This window comes from Carlito syrichta, unplaced genomic scaffold (assembly GCF_000164805.1).
Source record: "Carlito syrichta isolate Samal-C Ts95f unplaced genomic scaffold, Tarsius_syrichta-2.0.1 Scaffold302032, whole genome shotgun sequence".
In the NCBI taxonomy this organism is placed as follows: Eukaryota; Metazoa; Chordata; class Mammalia; order Primates; family Tarsiidae; genus Carlito; species Carlito syrichta.
Genome location: NW_007246128.1, coordinates 142,056 through 161,251, shown reverse-complemented (window position 1 = coordinate 161,251; position 19,196 = coordinate 142,056). Strand labels below are relative to the sequence as shown.

At 42.5% G+C, this 19,196-nt stretch overlaps 1 protein-coding gene across 3 annotated transcripts in view; it reads right to left on the bottom strand.

The window, feature by feature from the left end:
* The window catches only part of KIF16B (kinesin family member 16B), a 292,796-nt gene that overhangs the window by 254,903 nt on the left and 18,697 nt on the right, over positions 1 to 19,196 (bottom strand). For all 3 annotated transcript variants that reach the window (XM_008055925.1, XM_008055926.1, XM_021711308.1), the window contains exon 2: positions 1,332 to 1,401. In XM_008055925.1, coding sequence (XP_008054116.1) covers positions 1,332 to 1,401 — 70 coding nt within the window. The remainder of the gene's footprint in view (positions 1 to 1,331; positions 1,402 to 19,196) is intronic.

Sequence of the window (19,196 nt, the reverse complement as noted above, 5' to 3'; positions counted from 1 at the left end):
AGGGATGGTGCTAAGCAGAAAAAGAAAGGCCTCCAGTGGAGAATGCTTGGGCAAAGAAATACTAGAGCCTCAAAGGAAGCCTATCAAATGACCCAGAGCACTTCCCAATTGGAAGATAGCAGCATTCTCCTCTTCTATCACAGGAGATCAACTTGCACTACTTGGAAATTGGATCTCAAAGTGTCCAGTCCCTTGAGCCACATATTAATAGAAATCCATTCCTCAGACGTGAATAGGAGACAGATCTGTACTTGGCTGTGGAATAGCCAGTCTCAGAAACCCAAACCTAAAAGTTCATGGCAAGTATCAAAGGAGAAAGGTCCTGAACCCATAGAGCACGGGATTTGTACCCTTCCCCCCCCCCCCATGTGAAAAGTATTCTGGATCCTTAACAAATTTTCTAACCAAAGAAACAAACAGGACACTTTAAGTGCAAAAGGAAGAACATGACATTTTGGAAAATTTGGGGTTTTTTTTCAGAAAAAGATTTTGTTTTAATCTTTTATCTTCTAAATTTTTAATACCAGGTCTTCTTCAAGGATTACAAATTAGGATGGTTTTCATTACAAATGAAAACAAATATAGGCCAAAGTTTGCTTAATGGTTCACAGAATGTAGTCTACTGCCAGGCCAAGTCCCAACCACAAAGGACAAAGAATGGCAATGCCTGGGTGTGGGCAGAATTAAAAGTTCTGACAGCCTAGATTCTGCCAGAGCACCTCATATTGTGAGATTATTACAGATGTCTGCATATATCTTATCTACCTTGCCATATGCTTAAAGGGAACCCAGAAACTATGTGGATGTGGGATAGACTCACGAGAACAATGGGTTTGGCTTCTGGATCAAATAAAGCCAGGGATACAGCCAGGCTCGGTGGCTCAGCCTGGAATCTCGTGCCTTTGGGAGGCTGAGGTGAGTGGATTGCCTGAGCCCGAGGGTTTGAGACCCGCCTGGGCAGGTGAGACCTCATCTCTACAATAAATCAAAAAATTAGCTGGGCGTGGTAGCACACACCTGTAATCCCAGCTACTGGGAAGGCTGAGGCGGAAGGATCGAAGGATCACTGGAGCCCAGCACGTCGAGGCTGCGGTGGCCAGAAGCGGCCACTGTACTCCAGTCTGGGCGACAGAGTGAGACTCCAACTCAAAAAAAAAGGGATAGAAGAGAAAACAGGAGACTGACTCCTCTACGAGCAAGCAGATGTGGCTGACGGCACTGAGAAAGGACAATGTGGGAAAACAGACCGGTTTTATTTACCCCCAAGTCATCCTCACAACAGAGCAAACATGTGGCTCTTGGAACTAGGGCGAGGCCAGTTCACTACTTGCCTTTAAGTTTGTGATTGTTGTTTTGTTTTTCTCCATCTGAATAATGAAATTGGCCTCCAAGTCCTTTTCCCTGCAACACAAACAATTCATAATTGGTTAGAAGAGAAAAAATTGCTGAAAACAGAACGAAAACCACTTGTTTTATTTAATTTTTATAGATGAGATTTTATTTCTAAATGGCATCTGAGGGGCAATCCCTGATACCTTTCCTCCCAAATCTTTACTAGCATAAGCATGATGACACAAATAATGGATGCCACCACCAAAAAATATGACTGACAAATAATACAGTGTCAAAACCTAGAAGGATTTCCAAGTGTAAAGCCAACAGGAGAGTAAATGAAATGACAGACACCATGAAGGGCTGTGACTCATTAAAAAAAAGAAAGCAGCCCACCCCTCTGACTACAAAGAGAGAGACACCTTATCCCACTACCCAGAATAAAAACGAAGAAGAAAACCAAGTGGTTACAGCCAGATGCTGTTTCCAGAAGCAGTTGGGGCACTGCTCTTCCTCCCACCGTCTTTCTACACCCATTCAGAAACTGCATTTCCCAGGAAACAGCAGAACAGGAATACGAAAGAACTGCTAAACAGTGTAATTCTCTAGAATATCTGACCATGCACCTACACACTGGAGTGAGGTAAGAACGAGCTCTATCTGCTGCAGTAGTGTGGGCACCAGGGCATACGATTAAGTGGAGGACACAGATGCGAGAAAAGGATAGATAAAATGGTACCACTTATATTAAAACATTTCTTAAACCTATGCATTTTTCAAAAGGCTTCCTACACAGAAAGAAGAAAATGAAGTAGAGGAAAACAGGAAGAGAAGCTAGATTTCTGTGACTATACTTTGGTCTGCAGGCATCTTAGGAATGATGAAACTAATTTATGCAAACATAAAATTTAAAAAAAACTAAAACTCAAAAGTAAGTTGAAGCAAATAAACCTAATGTGTACCACACAGTGAGAAACTATTTCAATTATAACTGTATGGAGGAATTTGACTGTACACTGTAATGGACTACATCCTAAGGAGAAAACGAACCATGAAGAAATCTTGGACCACATTTAGTGATATTTTTGGTAGTAAAGTATGTGTCACTACTCTGAGATTTGTGTGTATATGTATGTATTGTGGAATAATACATGAAATACATTTTTGAAGATACAAACATAAGGTTGATGAGGTTAAGTAAAAACTCCATAGTCCTGAATCTGAATAGGAAAAAGTGGCATGAACTTCATCTGCAATTAAAAAAAAAAAAATTCCCTAGCTTTGTCCACTGAAAAGGTCTAGAATCTTATGCACAAATTATAGCTTATAAATACCATTTTCAGCTAAAACAATCAGGGTTCCTTAGAGAAATGACTCAATCCAAATACCTAAACCATCTCACACAAGAAAGTTGGAACACTATCAAAGATTACCTGGACTGTGACAGGCAACTTTCAGTATGGCCCCATGCTTCCCTGGTGTTCATGCCCTCGGGTGATCCCAACCCTTAAGTGTAGCTAGACCTTGTGAGTTGCTTCTAATGAATAGAATACAAACACACCCAAGTGATAGTCTATCACTCCCCAGATGGGATTACAGCAAGACTATAACTTCTGGCTTGCAGGCTCTCTCTTACAACCCTAGCAATGGGGAAAGCCTGAGGCCACGTAGTGAGGACTGCTGGGAAGAAGCCTACCCAGCAAGGAACAAGGGGGCCTGGGAGCAGCTCCCCCTGTCATGCCAGGAGATGGGCTTGGGGAGATGACTCAGGAGCTGGCTGGCACCTGGACTGCAGTCTTGTGGCTGACCCGGAGCTGGGAAACCCAGCTAAACTCCACCCAGACTCCTGACCCACAGAAACTGTGAGATAATACATGTCGTTTTAAGCTCCTAAGTTTTGACATAAATTGTTACACAGTAAGAGAAAACGAATACAAGTTAAAAGGACTCAGAAGTGACCCTGAGTAAGTTCCTGCTGGCCAAAAATGAGAAACTTGGGCAGCAAAAAGGATAAAAACCAACAGAAACACAGAGAACATACTTAAGCATAGAAACTCATAAGAGAAAATAAAAACTCAATGGTCCCTTCGAAGAATTAAGGATCTGTCTCATTATTTTGAAAACTGTTAAATAAAGAGAAAGAATCAAGTGTTTATCCTGCATTTCCTAAATGATCTATATGTACTTCAAGGTAACCAAACAGCTGTCAAGCAAAGTTTCTCTTTTAGAGATACTCCAACTAAAAAAAAAAGTAGTGACAAAATTAAAATACCACCATTTGCCACCCCCGGTGAACTAATGCCTCTAGGGAGTCACCAACGATGGCTGCCAGCCCAGCCACTGTGAGACAACCAGGCCAGGTATGCCTCCTAACTGAAGTATCCACATTACTGCCCCAGTGACCTTCCCTCACCCAAACAACCTGATTCTGACCTAGAGCTGATCTACACGGAACCAGCAGGAATGGCAGGTGCCTGTGGGAATATGCCAAAACCATTGGAAGAGGGAATTGGCAAAACCCAGCCCATGGGAGGGGCGGCAGGATAAATGACTCAGCATATTCCACAATGTTGACAAACAGCCAAGAATATAAATATAAAAGGGAAACCTGCAGATAAAAAATACTTTAAAGATGTATCAACCAACTGGGTATTAAACCAAACAGAAAAAACATTTTTAAAAATTATAAGGCATGAGGGGACCCCCCAAAAAACAATAATTTTTTGAGGGTGGGCCCCTTGTAGTAGAGGCTTCTCCCCCCAACACACACACACTCCCAGATAACCCACTGACATCCATGTACCAGCTAATATTGTTGTGAGAGGCTGCATTTCGCTTTAATGAATTTTTTTTGGAGATTCTTCCAACGTGTTTGCCCATTTCATGATAGGTGATTTATGAGTGCACCTGCCCACACCACACTGAGTATTCAGCAGCTTTGACCAAAAATGGCATGACCCCTGTATCTGGTCCTCCCTATTCACCTGATCTCGCCCTGACTTTTTTGTTTGTTGGTTTGTTTCCCTGGATGAAAAAATCCTTAAAGGGAATTGTTTTGCAGATGTGAAAGAAGTAAAACACAAAATGGTAGAAGCACTAAAAGGCATCAAAATTGACGAGTTCATGGATGGATTTAGAGTCTATCATACTCATTGATCTAACACAGAAGCAAACAAAGTACCATATTCTCACTTATAAGTGAACCTTGAACAATTATCATAATACTATAAGAAAGGGGTTGGCAGTAGCGGAAAACTGCTAGGGAAGGGGAGTGGGACTGACAGCTGAGGGAAACTGCCAGGGGATGGAGGGTACACCTCATCAACAAGGGTATCTGCATAATGAACATTTGTATACCTAACTCTGAATTGTACCCCACATTTTTAAAATAAAATTTAAAAATAAAGTGTAAAAATAAATAAATAAAATTAAAAAAAAAAAATTGACAAGTTCAAAACTGTTTTGACCAGTGCAAAAAGTGTCTCGATAGGTCTTGATATTGCATCAAACAGAGAGTACTTTAAAAGTGACTGAAGTTTAAACGTGTAAGAATAAATAAACAATTTTTTATAAATAAATTTCAGATTTTTTTTGGGTCCCCCTCGTATGTAAGGAGATGGCAACACTGATGATATTTGATGGCATTAAGGAATTATTTCTAATATTTTAAGTGTGATAATAATAACATGACTAAAAGAAGTTAACCCTTTAGAGATACATACTGAAATATTTACAAATGAAAATGATATGATGTCTGGGATTTACTTTACAATAACTCAGGTGTGGGGAAACCAGCTGGGATGGAGGGGGAACATCTTGGGCAGCACAGGATGCACAGAGACAAATACCAGCCACGAACAATAAAACCCAAAGAGTATGTGGCAGTAAACACCATTCAGGATCTGCAGTGGCTTCACAGGGCCTGTTTTGACACTTCCAAGCCAGTCAGACAGTGCTTCCACTCCCACCCACCAGGAGTTGGGTGACACCACTGTGGACCCAAAAGCGAGAACTGCTTCAGGGACACCCCATGTTCATGTAGCTGTAAAGCAAATACTTTATAAAATCATAACTTTCCTGCAGGATTCAACTACCAACAACATGATCTGCCTAACCAGAGAACTCAACTCACTGCATTTTTTTCTACCACATATTGCTACACCTCAGTTCCTCTCATTCCTACAGTGAGCTAATTTTCACTCACTCACTAACCTAATATGTCTAGATCTTTAATTTTAAAATCACTGTTACCAACAAATACCTCTATGAACACAAAATCATCCAGGTAACTAGGAACATTGGAAGCAGAGGTGGTAAGGCTGACATTAACTCGTTTAGTCTTGCCTGTCAAATGAAGCAATGTGACTCATACCATGCCCACCACTCTTGCCAGAGATTCCATAATTCCTCATCTCAGAACCTTATACCTTCAGAGCAGCTAAATTTAAAGGGCCCTCCACAGGATCATGCATTCTAACTTGCAGGTAACCAGGACAGTGCTTTCCTGGTTTTAAAGTAGCATCCATTCTATAAAAGCACTAGGAGCGATACTGACTGAAAGACTGCTATGTATTATGAGTGTCTTTCTACTACCACTTCTACAATCAAAACTAAGATGCTGGTGGATTTCAAAGGTTTCACAACCTCCCTGAAATCCTATGCACTGGTGTGTGAGAGTGGGGTGGGGGGAGCAACTAGGGAGCAAGTTCACTGTTATAAGGGCCCGTAGCTTTCCTCAATTTCTCAAAGAGCTCTGTGATCCCAAGCTCAGACTCTTAATCTTCAGAATGAGCTCCAAGAACTAGAAGCCAACAGCAGCTCTGTTAGAAATAAGGCATCTCAAGTCTCACTTCAGATCTACTGAAGGGGAGCCTACATTTGGATAAGAACTGTAAATAATTTTTGTTGTTTTTTTTTTTGAGTCAGAGTCACATTCTATCACCCAGGCTGGAGTGCAGTGGCACGCTCACAGCCACCGCAGCCTCGACCTGCTGGGCTCAGGTGATCCTTCTGCCTCAGCTTCCAAGTAGCTGGAACTACAGGCAGGTGCCACCATGCCCAGATAATTTTTTTTATTTATTGTAGAGATGAGGTCTCACCAAGTTACCCAGGCTGGTCTCGAACCCCTGGGCTCAGGCAATCCTCTCACCTCAGTCTCCCAAAGTGCTGGGATTACAGGCTTGAGTCAGAAGAACTGTAAATAATTCTGATGAACATTAAGATAGAGAAGCACTGCTCTGACATTATATTTACATAATTATATTTACTATGACATGGGAATAAACTGGCCTAACATTTAATCTTAGGAAATAACTCACAATAGCATGTACTTCTTACACTGGGAAACTCACTAACTTTGTCCCTTACACTTTAAGTTTTATTTTTAAAATCATATGACACAATATGGACAAAGTCAAAGCTAAGACTGTCTCTATTCTTTGCTCTTAAGCTGTATAGTGGCTCCTGACCAAAAACAATAAATTTCTGACATAAACTGATCTAATAAGTCATCTGAGTATCATGACATCCAGGCTTCTTTCATTCTCAGCACTTGCCGAAATATCAGCTTCTAGACCTTTCCATACCCAACTGCTTCCTAATGTCAGTCTAAGGACTACAGCCGATAGTGTGAAATTTTTTAAAAAAATAATTATAAACCAGGCTCGGTGGCTCAGCCTGTAATCCTGCGCCTTTGGGAGGCTGAGGTGAGTGAATTGCCTGAGCCCGCGAGTTCAAGAGCCGCCTGGGCAACTTGGCGAGACCTCATCTCTACAATAAATCAAGCCGGGCTCGGTGGCTCAGCCTGTAATCCCGCGCCTTTGGGAGGCTGAGGTGAGTGGATTGCCTGAGCCCACGGGTTCAAGACCCGCCTGGGCAGTGAGACCTCATCTCTACAATAAATCAAAAAATCAGCTGGGTGTGGTAGTGCATGCCTGTAATTCCGGCTACCTGGAAGGCTGAGGCGGAAGGATCGCCGGAGCCCAGCAGGTCAAGGCTGCGGTGGCCAGGAGCGGCCACTGCACTCCAGCCTGGGCAACAGAGTGGGACTCCAACTCAAAATAATAATAATAATAATTATAGATCATCAAGATTAAAGTAAAGGCTATCTGGTCCAGAAAGGAAATTTCATAGTAACTTCCTAGCTTGTTTCCTTCCTTAAGCATAAAAACTAAAACTGAAAGTATAGAAAAAGTTGTATCTTTACTCCAAAATTAATATTCAAGTATAATATTTATAACAAAGATGCTGGTTAGATTTTTAGTCATAAAGAGCAAATCCTACCCCAGTCTCTGAAAATACTCATAGAAAAATCAATATATTTTTTAACTGTTGAGTTGTTTGAGTTCCTTATATATTCTGGATATTAGTCGCCTGCTGGATGAATAGTTTGCAAATATTTCCTCCCATTCAACAGGTTTTCTCTTCACTCTGCTCTTTCTTTTGTTGTGCAGAAGTTTTTTAATGTAGTATGTCCCATTTGTCTATTTTTTGGTTGCTTGTGCTTTTGAAGACTTAGTCATATAATATTTGCCTAGACCAATGTCCTGTAGAGTCTTCCCTACTTTCTTCTACTAGTTTTATAGCTTTAGGTCTTATGTTCGAGTCTTTAATCCGTCTTAAGTTGACTTTTGTATATGGTGAGAGACAGGGGTCTAGTTTCACTCTTCTGCATATGGTTATTCAGTTTTCCCAGCACCATTTATTGAAGAGAGTGCTCCTTTCCCAATGTACATTCTTGAGAATTTTGTAAAAAATCAGTTGACTGTAAATATGTGGATTTATTTCTGTTTTCTCCATTCTGCCCCATTGGTGTATGTATCTATTTTTATACCAATACCATGCTGTTTTGGTCACTAAAGGCTTATATTTTGAAGGGAGATATTGTGATGACTCTGGCTTTGTTCTTTTTGCTCAGGAAGGCTCTGGTTATTGGGACTCTTTTTTGGACCATGAAAATTTTAGGATTTCTTTTTTCTTTTTCTGTGAAAAACAACAATGGTATTTTGATAGGAACTGCACTGAAGCCGTAGATTGCTTTGGGCAGTATGGTCACTTAAGCAATATTAATTAATCCAATTCATGGGATAGGATGTCTTTCCATTTGTTTGTGCCCCCTTCAATTTATTTCACCAGCGGTTCGTGGTTTTCCTTGTAAAGGTCTTTCACCTCTTAGTTAAATGTATTCCTGAGTATTGTTTTGTTTTGTTTCTTTCTTTCTTTTATAGCTATTATAAATAGGATTGCCTTCTTGATTTATTTTTAGATTATTACATTATTAGTGTATATACCCCAAACTAATTTTTGTATGTTGATTTTGTATCCTGTAAAATGTATTGTTTGCTTATCAGATCTAAAGATTTTTTTTGGTGAAGTCTTTTGGTTTCTCTAAACATAAGATCACATCATCTGCAAAAAGGGACAATTTGACTTCCTCATTTCCAATGCAGATGGCTTGTATTTCTTTCTCTTGATTGATTGTTCTGGCTAGGGTTTCAGTACTACGTTGAATAGGAGTGGTAAAAGAAGACATCCTTGTCTTATTCCAGTTCTTAGAGCAAAGGCGTTCAGCTTTCCCTATTCAGTATGATGCTGTGGGTTTGTCATATACAGCCTTTATTATTTTGAAAAAAATTTTTAAATGGGCAAAGGACATGAATAGACATTACTCAAAAAAAAAAGACATATAAATGGCCAACAGGTATATTACCAAAAAATGCTCAACATCACTAATTATCAGAGAAACAAAAAATCATAACCACAATGAGGTGTCATCTTACCTCAGTTATAATAGCTAGTACCAAAAAGACAGAAAATAAATATTGGCAAGAATGAAGAGAAAAGGGAACTCATATACTGTTGGTGAGTATGTAAATTAGCGTAGCCACTATGGAAAACAGAATGGAGGTTTCTCAAAAATCTAAAAAATAGAATTACCATACAATCTAGCAATCCCAGTACAAGGTATTTATCCAAAGGAAGACAAATGAATATATCAAAGGGATACCTGCACTCCCTGTTTATTGCAGTACTATTCACAATAGTAAAGATAAGTGATCAACCTAAGTGTCCAGCAATGGATGAATGGATAAAGAAAATGTGGTGGTCATTGTGTTAAGTAAAATAAGCCAGGCACAGAAAGACAAATATTGCAAGTTCTCACTCATATGTGAGAACTAAAAACGTGGATCACATGAAGGTAGAGAGTAGACTGATAGATACCAGAGGCTGGAACGAATGTGCGTAGGGGATGGAGGACAGGGGATGAAGAGAAGTAGATTAATGGGTAAAAACATATGGTTAGATGGAAGAAAGAAGTTCTAATATGTGATAGTAGGATAGGGTGACTATAGTTAACAACGTTTTGTAGTTTTCAAAATAGCTGGAAGAGCGGATTTGAAATGTACCTAACACATAGAAATGATAAATACTCAGGCGATGGACACCCCAAGTACCCTTACTATTCTATGCATGTAACAAAATTTCACATGTATTCCATAAATATATATAAACATAATGTAACCAAAAAAATTTTTAAAGTCAATATAATCTCCACAATGGTTGGAGTTATTAAATTCTGACCTTTCACACATGCATTCCTGTGTAGATTCCAGGAAGGCTGCCAAACTTCCAAATATTTCAAAGATGAAAAAAAGGAAGAAAGAAGGCTCCAGCACCCTCTTTCCATCCACGCCCCCTTGACCAATCCTGCTTAGCTCCCATTGTCCACTTAAACTCTGGCTTCTACTCCTGGCCTTCTCTTCATCCCCAGGAGCTTTAACTGTCCTAGGTGACTTCAGGATCCATGTGACACATCACCTAACAGCCTTATCCTCCCCATTCCCCTGCCCAACATTCAGTCACCTAATCCTGCCCGATCTACCACCTGCTAAACTGGACCACATCCCTCCATTCCACAGCCCTATCCCACGTCAGGCCACTCCACCTCTCTCTAGTCTCTTTACCTCCAGCCTTGTCCCCCACATCCACACTCAATTCTCTGCTGCCAGAGAGAGCCTTCTGTAATGCACATCTCACCAGGAGGCTCCCCTGCTTCAAACTTCTTCAGTGATTTCTCAAAGACTACAGGTCCAACTTTCAGTGCTACTCCCCAAAGTCCTTCATGATCTGACTCACACCGCCATGCCAACACTATGTCCTGCCCATCCTCTTCCTCTGGCCAACTCCCAGTCATCCCTCTGTATTTGACTCAGATGTCACACCCTCTGGAGAGCCTTATTAAAGCCCTCTGCCCCATCCTCTAGCCACATGACTCTCCTGCCTGTCTCACCCACCAGATTGTGAACTTTTCTTTTTTTTTTTTGAGTTGGAGTCTCACTCGGTCGCCCAGACTGGAGTGCAGTGGCCGCTCCAGGCCACCGCAGCCTTGACCTGCTGGGCTCCGGCGATCCTTCCGCCTCAGCCTTCCAAGTAGCTGGAACTACAGGCGTGTGCTATCACGCCTGGCTAATTTTTTGATTTTCTGTAGAGACGAAGTCTCGCCAAGTTGCCCAGGTGGGTTTTGAACCCATGGATTCAGGCAATTCACTCACCTTGGCCTCCCAAAGCACAGGATTATAGGCTGAGCTACCGAGCCCGGCCAGATTGTGAACTTTTAAGGGTAAGTACTCTGCCTCTCTGTGGTCACATCCCCAGACCCTGGTATAGGACCTGCACTTAGAGATGATCCTAAAATGGTTGTTGAATGTGATGAATTAACTGGCTGAAATACTAATGAATGACTTTTATTCAGCCTACTCTTCACCACACCCATCCTCTGACTACAGTGGTCTCCCTACCAGTCCCTTACCATTCTTGGTTCTTGCCTCGCATACCACAGTAGCTTCCCACATCCACCCAAATTATCAAACAAGGCATGTCTTGGGTCTAGTTTGACTCACCTCCTGATAAACCTCCAGAAACAATGTCCCCTCAAACACCTACTAGCTCATCCCGCCTCTGTGGCTTTCATCTCTGATGTCACATCTCCATTGAGTCTAAAGAACCCCAGAGAAGCAAGGACCCAGCTTCCTTCACATTCACACCCTGAGTCCACTGAGCACAAGGGCAAGACTCACAGTTAGCACTGAGTGCTCTCTCTCTTAATCCTTCAGCTGAAAACTGTACAATACTAGGCACTGAGATTTCCCAGCCTCAGATCAATTTCCTTTGACATTTAAGAAACATGGGAAATAAATCTTGACATTTTTCTTATATTGAAGAAAATAAATAATCCTAAAATATTATTTGAACATTGATTTGATAATAGGACAAAATGAACTATGTCTCTCCCTGTCCACTTTGGTGAATTGGGTTTCTCAATTGAAAAGTCAATTACGGTCCCTTCATATAAATAAGTAATTTATTTGAAAGGTCTGGAAACTAGATGATAAGATGCTACAAATAAACTAGCTGGATACTGAGTTATAGATCAATATGGGAGGAGGAGGAAGAAAGGAAAGGAAAGGAAAAGATTTAAAATCAAGGAAAAAGATAAATTATATCAGTGCTCAGATAAGTGAGTAGGAGAATGTTTATTAGGAAAAAAACACTATGCTAATTCAAATATTTTGAGAACATTTTTCAGTTACTCAGCAATTCAAATTGATTCTGTTTGTTCAACTGATGGTATCTGGTCACTCCATAATAAACAGCTAGAATGGCTGATTCTGGGATCTCCAAATTGAGCCATTAGCTTCAAAGAGTTTAAAGAGTGGCTTATTCACCTCGAATTCTGAGGCAAACCAGCATCCCCAAACCTACCTTAAAAGTTACATTCCATGAACCAATATATTTAACTGCCTTGATTTTGGTAGTAGGACACTTAGTAGCAAAAATGAAATGGAAAATCACATTCTGTAAAAGAATCCATAAGTTCCATGTGTACCAACACTTTCTCCCAAGGAACACTGTAGTGGGAGAAAGAGCAAGCAGCAAAACAGTGTGCAGACAACAACCAAGTGCGTGGTCCAATAAACAGATTAACAAAGACTAAAGGGCATGCACAGTCATGATTCCTGATGCACAAAACATGTTTAAACACTTCTGCAAGTATAAACAGAAAGCTGTCCAGTGGAAACTGCTGGATAGTGAATGGGAGCAGGCTTTGGGGGTTGAGAAAATGAATTTTCTCAAGTATTTCACTGCTGGAGTTCGCTGTAGCATAGGTTGATATTCCTTTGACAAATAAAATAATTTTCTCAAGTATTTCACTGCTGGAGTTCACTGTAGCATAGGTTGACATTCCTTTGACAAATAAAATAAATTTAGTTAATTAAGAGATAAAAAGCCCCTGCTTTGAAACTCTGCATGGCTCCTGGCACTCTGGGACAAGTCCACATCCTTTATGTGGGGTAAAAATGAGTGCTACCTGGCTGGCCCTTCTGTCCCCGACGGCCTTGGCTACATGCCTGCCCATGCCACCAGCATCCTTGTGCACACCTAGATGTGAGCCTTCCTCTGCGTTTCCACCAGGCTAAATGATACTCCACATTCAAAACCAGTCCCAGCGTCCCTTTCTTGGGAAGCACCCTAGGAGCTACTCAGGTACTCTGTAATAGCGCTCTGAGTGGCACATCTCTTTTTCATTTATTAGAATTTCAGATAAAACACAGATGCCCAATTAAACTGAATTTCAGATAAACAATAAATAAATGCTTAGTATAGCAATGTCCCTAATATCACAGAAGGCATACTCATGCTTTGTTTTTCTTGCTAGCTCTGATACCCTGCTACTAACCCAGTGGTTTGCACCCCTCTGGCGCTTCCATACTTAGATGCAGATGTCTTCACATCCCTGCCCCAATCCCAGAGAGCAGCTGAGGCTCGAAGAACGCTTACACAGTGCCCACTAGGGTGGCAGAGGCCCCATCAGTATGCATCACCTCAGCCATCTCAAAGTCTGGAAGTAAACTCAGTGGGGACTAGTCTCCTCCCCAAAACCATCTCTTCCCATGCTGTTTCTCCTTTCCAATGGGATGCTGGGCACTTGACAAGAAAGTACAGAGAGACCTTGACACACAGACCAGAACTGCTGACTCCTCTCAGTTGTTCTCCATGAAATCACAAAAGCTTTCAGCTCAAGGTTTGAGAAAAGTCCAGGGAAGACAGATAGAAACAATTCTGGAGTGGGTTTTTCTGGCAATTGCCCTGACTTCATTCCAGCTTCTCAGAAGATGCCTCCCCACAAAGTGGGGTTAGCTAGAGGTCAGGAGCTCCGTAACCTACATCCAAACGCCAACCTCAGGTAGCAGCCGATGAGAAGCTGGCACAGCCTCCACTCTGTATCCTGTGGACTGCCATTATGGATGAGCCAAGGACAACAGTGCTCACAGCCTCATAGCTATCATGAGTCTCCCGTGCTAGGTGAAATCCTTCCTTGGCCCCTGCAGCAGCAAGAGGGAGCTATTAAGCTAAGTCTTTCATTATCTTCCCTGGCTTAGGAAGGGAGCAATAAACCTCAAAAATTAGGCAAAGTGCCAAGGGCTCCGGGCTCTGGGCTGCAGGTTGAGATCCCTGAAAACAGACAACCCAAGGGAGCGGGGGTGTTATTAAGGTGTGCCCTTGGGATCAACACCTGGGAAAAGGAAGAAACAGGCAGGTCTAGGCAGAAGGAGGAAGGGAGCTGTGATACATGCCCACACCCTGGCTGCCCCACAGGCAGTTCTGGGGCTAGAGGGACTGTCAGAGCTGCTCCTCTGGGCCAAGATAGCCAGGCCTTTCTGCCCCTGCATTGAACAGTCAGGGACTGCCTGAGGAAGCGGCTGTCAGCTCAAAGTTGGACCAAGCGCACTCCAGCAGCTGGGCAACAGCCCTTGACAAAGGAATATCTGGGCGGCAGCACGGTTCCCACCATGCCAACCCCCTTGGAAGTGACACAAGCGGCCACATAGAGCACTGAGCTAGGGACACCAAGCAAGAGGGAAGGCGGAGACTTCATTTGTTTTCAGCTGAAGGGAGAGTAGCCAATCAGAAAAGAACAATACAAAATGAGCTGCCTCGACATGTGCAGAATCATCACTGAAGAGCTGTAGTCAGAGGCCAAAGAAATCCTTATCACAGATGCTCTATGGGGACAGTTACATGTTTTTTCATTCATTCATTCCACAAATACCTTGTGAGTACCTTCAAATGCCAATATTCTCAGTGGAGGGACAAAGTAGCAAACAATACAGTCTCGGCCCTCATGAAGTCTATATTTTAGAGAGGGGCTTAGAAAAAAATAAATAATACACTATCATTTTAGATAGTGGTAAGTGCTATAAAGAAATAATGGTGTGCCATGGGACAGGACTGGTGGGCAGAGATGGGAGAGGCAAGCAGCCAGGAGAGGCCTCTCTGAGGGGGTGACATATAAGCAAAGATCTGAATGGAGCTAGGCCAGGGGCCAGGCAGAGGGTTTTACAGATCAAGAAAAGCATGTGCAAACGCCCTGAGGCAGGAACCAACCAGAAGTTTGGGAGGAAGGGCAAGGAGGCCACTATGACTGCAGAAGGGAGAAAGGGAAGCAGAAAGGAACATGAGATCAGAAAAGCTTTGCGGCAGATTTTGGCTAAGTCGCTAAGACTTTGGAATTTAGATGTGACAGGATGCCACTGACACGAGAAGATTTTGTGGGCAGGAGAGTGCCAAAACCACACTTAAATTTTTTAAAGGCCCCTTTAGTTGCTGTGCACAGACTCTACAAGGGTGAGAGTCAAGTGAGGATAAGTCCAGATGACCAGTCAGACCAGCGACTCCCGGGTTACTGACCCAGGCCCACCTAGTAAGGCTCTCCAGGTTGGGGGCCCAGGAATCTGTATTGTTAACCACCTAGGAAATTCTGACTGTCAGCCATGTTTTGGGACCACTGCCCTCGTTCACCCATGCTGTCCCCGTCAGCTCTGAGGAGCAGGGATCCCACAAGAATGTGAAAGACCAGTTGCCCCTCATCTCCTTCTGAGAAAGTGCTTCACCCCTTTTGAGTGTATCACTGCTTCTTCTGAGATGGTGGTCTCATTCCTTATGAATAGAGCCCAAACCACCTCACCCCAATTCCAGAACCAAAATCCACAAAGGACTATGCCTTTGAATTACCATCACTGACTTCCAACTGGGGTGGCTCCTCTTCTGAACCCTAGAATACCAAGGCTGTTTGAGTGACTATTTTCCCACTTTTCCTAAAGAAAGTTTATCACCAGAACCATACTAGAAGCGCAGGAGAGAAGTCCATTCACTATATATAACAGATGCCTTATCCAGGGCATTTGGACTTAATTCTGTCTTGAAACGCTGATCCTGGCTGGGAAAATCTGGTAGGCAGCTGAAGAACTTCATACATTACAAAATTCACACCCCAAACCATAAAGGACTAAATTTTGCTCAAGAACAATGATGAAAATGACACTTTCACAGGAAATCTTGGCTACTCTGCAGAAAGGATATCTGGAGGCCAACCAAGACAGTAAGCGGCTTGAGAGTCAAAGTGAAGTTTAGGGAAATAAAGCACTTGGCAAGGAGGGATGGACTTGGAAGAGGGGAAGAGACTTGGCCCATGACCTCATCTCATGCATAAAGAAACTAGGGCCCAACTCAAAGTTGCTGCTACAGAGTCAGTATTGTAACAGGCTACAGGAATTCAGCAGGAAATCAGTTTCCAAAGCCATGAAGAGTGCCCCTATGGTGATTTCAGTTACATCCTCCTGGAGATGGAGTTTACATAAGCTTGGGCTCCCACAGGAACACAGTGAGCCAGTCAGTACTAGTCAGTACATCTAAAGAAGCCACACAAAGATTACTCTCCAAGCAGAGAACAAGTCCTCACATGCAGCAGGCACCAGATGGGGGCACAAGACGCCCATCCAGTCTCATCTCTTAACACACAGCCCAGTGGTACCCAGGCAACCCCATCCCATACTAAACTGTTCCTTCTTGCAGGACACCAAAAAATCCTGCCTCTGGACCTTGCCCATGCTGGACCTTCTGCCTGGAATGTACCTATCTCCTCCATCTTATCCTTCAAAACCATAAAAATGTTTCCTCCTCCAAGAGGTCCTCCAGACCCTTTCTAGCCAGCATCTTCTGTGTGACATTCCATAGCACACCACTGCAGTTACCACATTTGACCAGTTCACTGCTGGCCAACTACACGTCTGTCTTCCCCATCAATCTAGAACCTTCCTGAGGGCAAAGATGATGCCCTACTTTTTATATATCTCACAATACTCAGCACTGTCCTTGTATATAGCAAGTACTTGGATGAATGAATGTATAAGCTCACGAAAGAATGATGCTTCAAAGTGTAGTGCACATTTTAAATTTTTAAATGTAGATGCATTTTCCCTATAATATCAGTTAACTTGGCAAATGTTAACTCCAAAGACAGAAACGAAACTCGCCTCTTCTGCAGACCCACAGCTAACTCCAGGACCAGGGGCGAGGGTTTTCTGTCTCCACTTGTATCACAGACAAAAAAAAAAAACAAGGATGTGCATGTGATCAAACTTCTTCGATATGCTTCCCAAAAGACACAAGCAACATTTTAAAAAGTGGACATTTTAAAGGGTGTTTAAGGTTAAACATTAAGAACATTACAACATAAATCTTTTTGTTTTTCTGGATTCAGACATTAAATTGGCTATTCAATCTCCAAAGATATCCTAGTTTAGTGCAGCAATGCTATGAAACAAAAAGAAATGTGTTTTCTCTGTTCCGCCTCCACATCACCACCACAACCTTCTTCCCAGATTTATCTCTATTCTAGAAAAATAGTCTCAGTGACAGTTCTTGGAAAAAAAAATACAATAGCTGGTCTGTTAAAAGAAGCTTGATTCTTTTTAAACACCACCAGCTAAATACTATATTTCAGTTAGGGAGGAGATAGAGGTGTAAATTCACATGAAATTGCAGGATTTCTTCCTGAAGAAATGACTTCACTTTAAGTCATAGTGAAATAAGATACTACTTTATAACTTTTTTTTGCCAAGCATAGCACCTAACAGTTACATGTTCAGGCATGGTGGTTTAATAATGGGGAGAGTCACTGGGTTTATGGGACCTGGGTTGAAATCCTGGTTCTAAGTAGCTTTGTGACTTTGTATAACTTAGCTGAAACTTTGTTTTCTCACCTATACAATTGTGTAGATTAAAACCTATCATACACAGTTGCTCAGAGCATACTAATTCCACAGCAACACTGTGGCTATTGAGCTACGCTGTTGTTCATTGTTTTGACAAAAGATATAAGAGAAGAACATAGGCAGCCCAAGCCCAGGCACAAAGCAGATACTTGATTCATGCATCGCTTCCATCATGAAATTAAGATCCATCTGTTTATTCAACAAATGTTGTGTTAATGTTCTACAAATATTTATTTACATGATAGCTACCGTTCTGTAGCACTGGAGAGACACCCAGGAACCAAACCAACAAAAAGTCCTTGCCCCTCTCCCTCCACCAGGACGTCACATTCCATTGGGGAGGCTCACGTTAATAGAACCTTTCCAGTCATTTCCCAAAATGGGTGGAAATCTAGAAAATAAACTCTGCCAAATTTTCTGGCCAGCTCTCACAAAAATCAAAGCTACCACAGAGCTGATTTTATGGTGATCTTCAAAAGTTTTGCTTTATCTTTATCAACCCAATCCAGAGACTACAGTTCATAGAAAAGGCTATGAAAAACACAAATATTCTTTCACTTATTTTTAAATACATGTGAATTATGCCTGGTTATTCTGACAACATGCTGATCATCCCATCTAACGACATATAACGCAAGCTGTGTCCTTCCTGCCCCATGCTCAGCGCCCCCACCCGTCTCCTCCCCTAGGACAAGCCTGCAATGTCCACCCACATGCTAGTTAAAGAGGGCCACAATTGCCAGAAGCAGAAGTAGGTCAATGGGCAAACACGTCTCCCCTTTATGAGGCTTTGGGGGATACACAGGCATATAATCATAGCTCCACAGCTCATGCCCTTCAACAGCTCACAATCACCCACATGGGTGGTAGCAAACAGTCTATAAAAGCAAAGCTAATTTGGAGGTTAGATGAGGGTTTCACCCCACCTCAAGCACGAGTGGCCAGACCAAGGAGAGATCTGACTTGGCTTGGTAATGAAACAAAGTTTGTCCAAAAAGGAAACCAATCCACAATACATATACTGGAGGAGAGATGTAAGTCACTAGAGAGTGCCTTTCCAGAATATTCTTTGAAATTGTGCCATATTGCCTTCCTCAGTGCCTGAACAACCCCAGTTGAGGAAGAACTCTCCCTGCCTGCCTCTGATCTTCAGAGCACTCTGGTCAGACACAGAAAATCCCATTTCTCACCTACGCTTCATTCTAAACTTAGGCATAGTTTCATTTTGCCATCACCCGAGAAATAGGGCAAAACGCTGATCATGAGGCATACCGTACTTGGTACACGCCCAGTTAATCAAACTCCCAACTCTGGAGTTCTCCAACTCTGCTGCACACAGGAATCCCCTGGGGGCTTAACAAATCCTAATATCCAGGCTGCAGCCCAAACCAGTTCAGTACAACTCTCTGGAGGAGGGAAGTGGGCTGAGAAGGTTAAAATTCAACTGACCTAAGCACCCTGTTTCTCTACCTCCCATTAAATGTTTCAGAGGGACAACCCTGTGGCTTACCCCATAATCAGATGTCCCTATCAAAGCCTAAAGAAGACAACGAACGCCGGGCTCGGTGGCTCAGCCTATAATCGCACGCCTTTGGGAGGCTGAGGTGAGTGGATTGCCTGAGCCTGCGGGTTCGAGACCCGCCTGGGGAGCAAGACCTCATCTCTACAATAAATAAAAAAATCGGCTAGGCGTGGTAGCGCATGCCTGTAATTCCGGCTGCTTGGAAGGCTGAGGCGGAAGGATCGCCG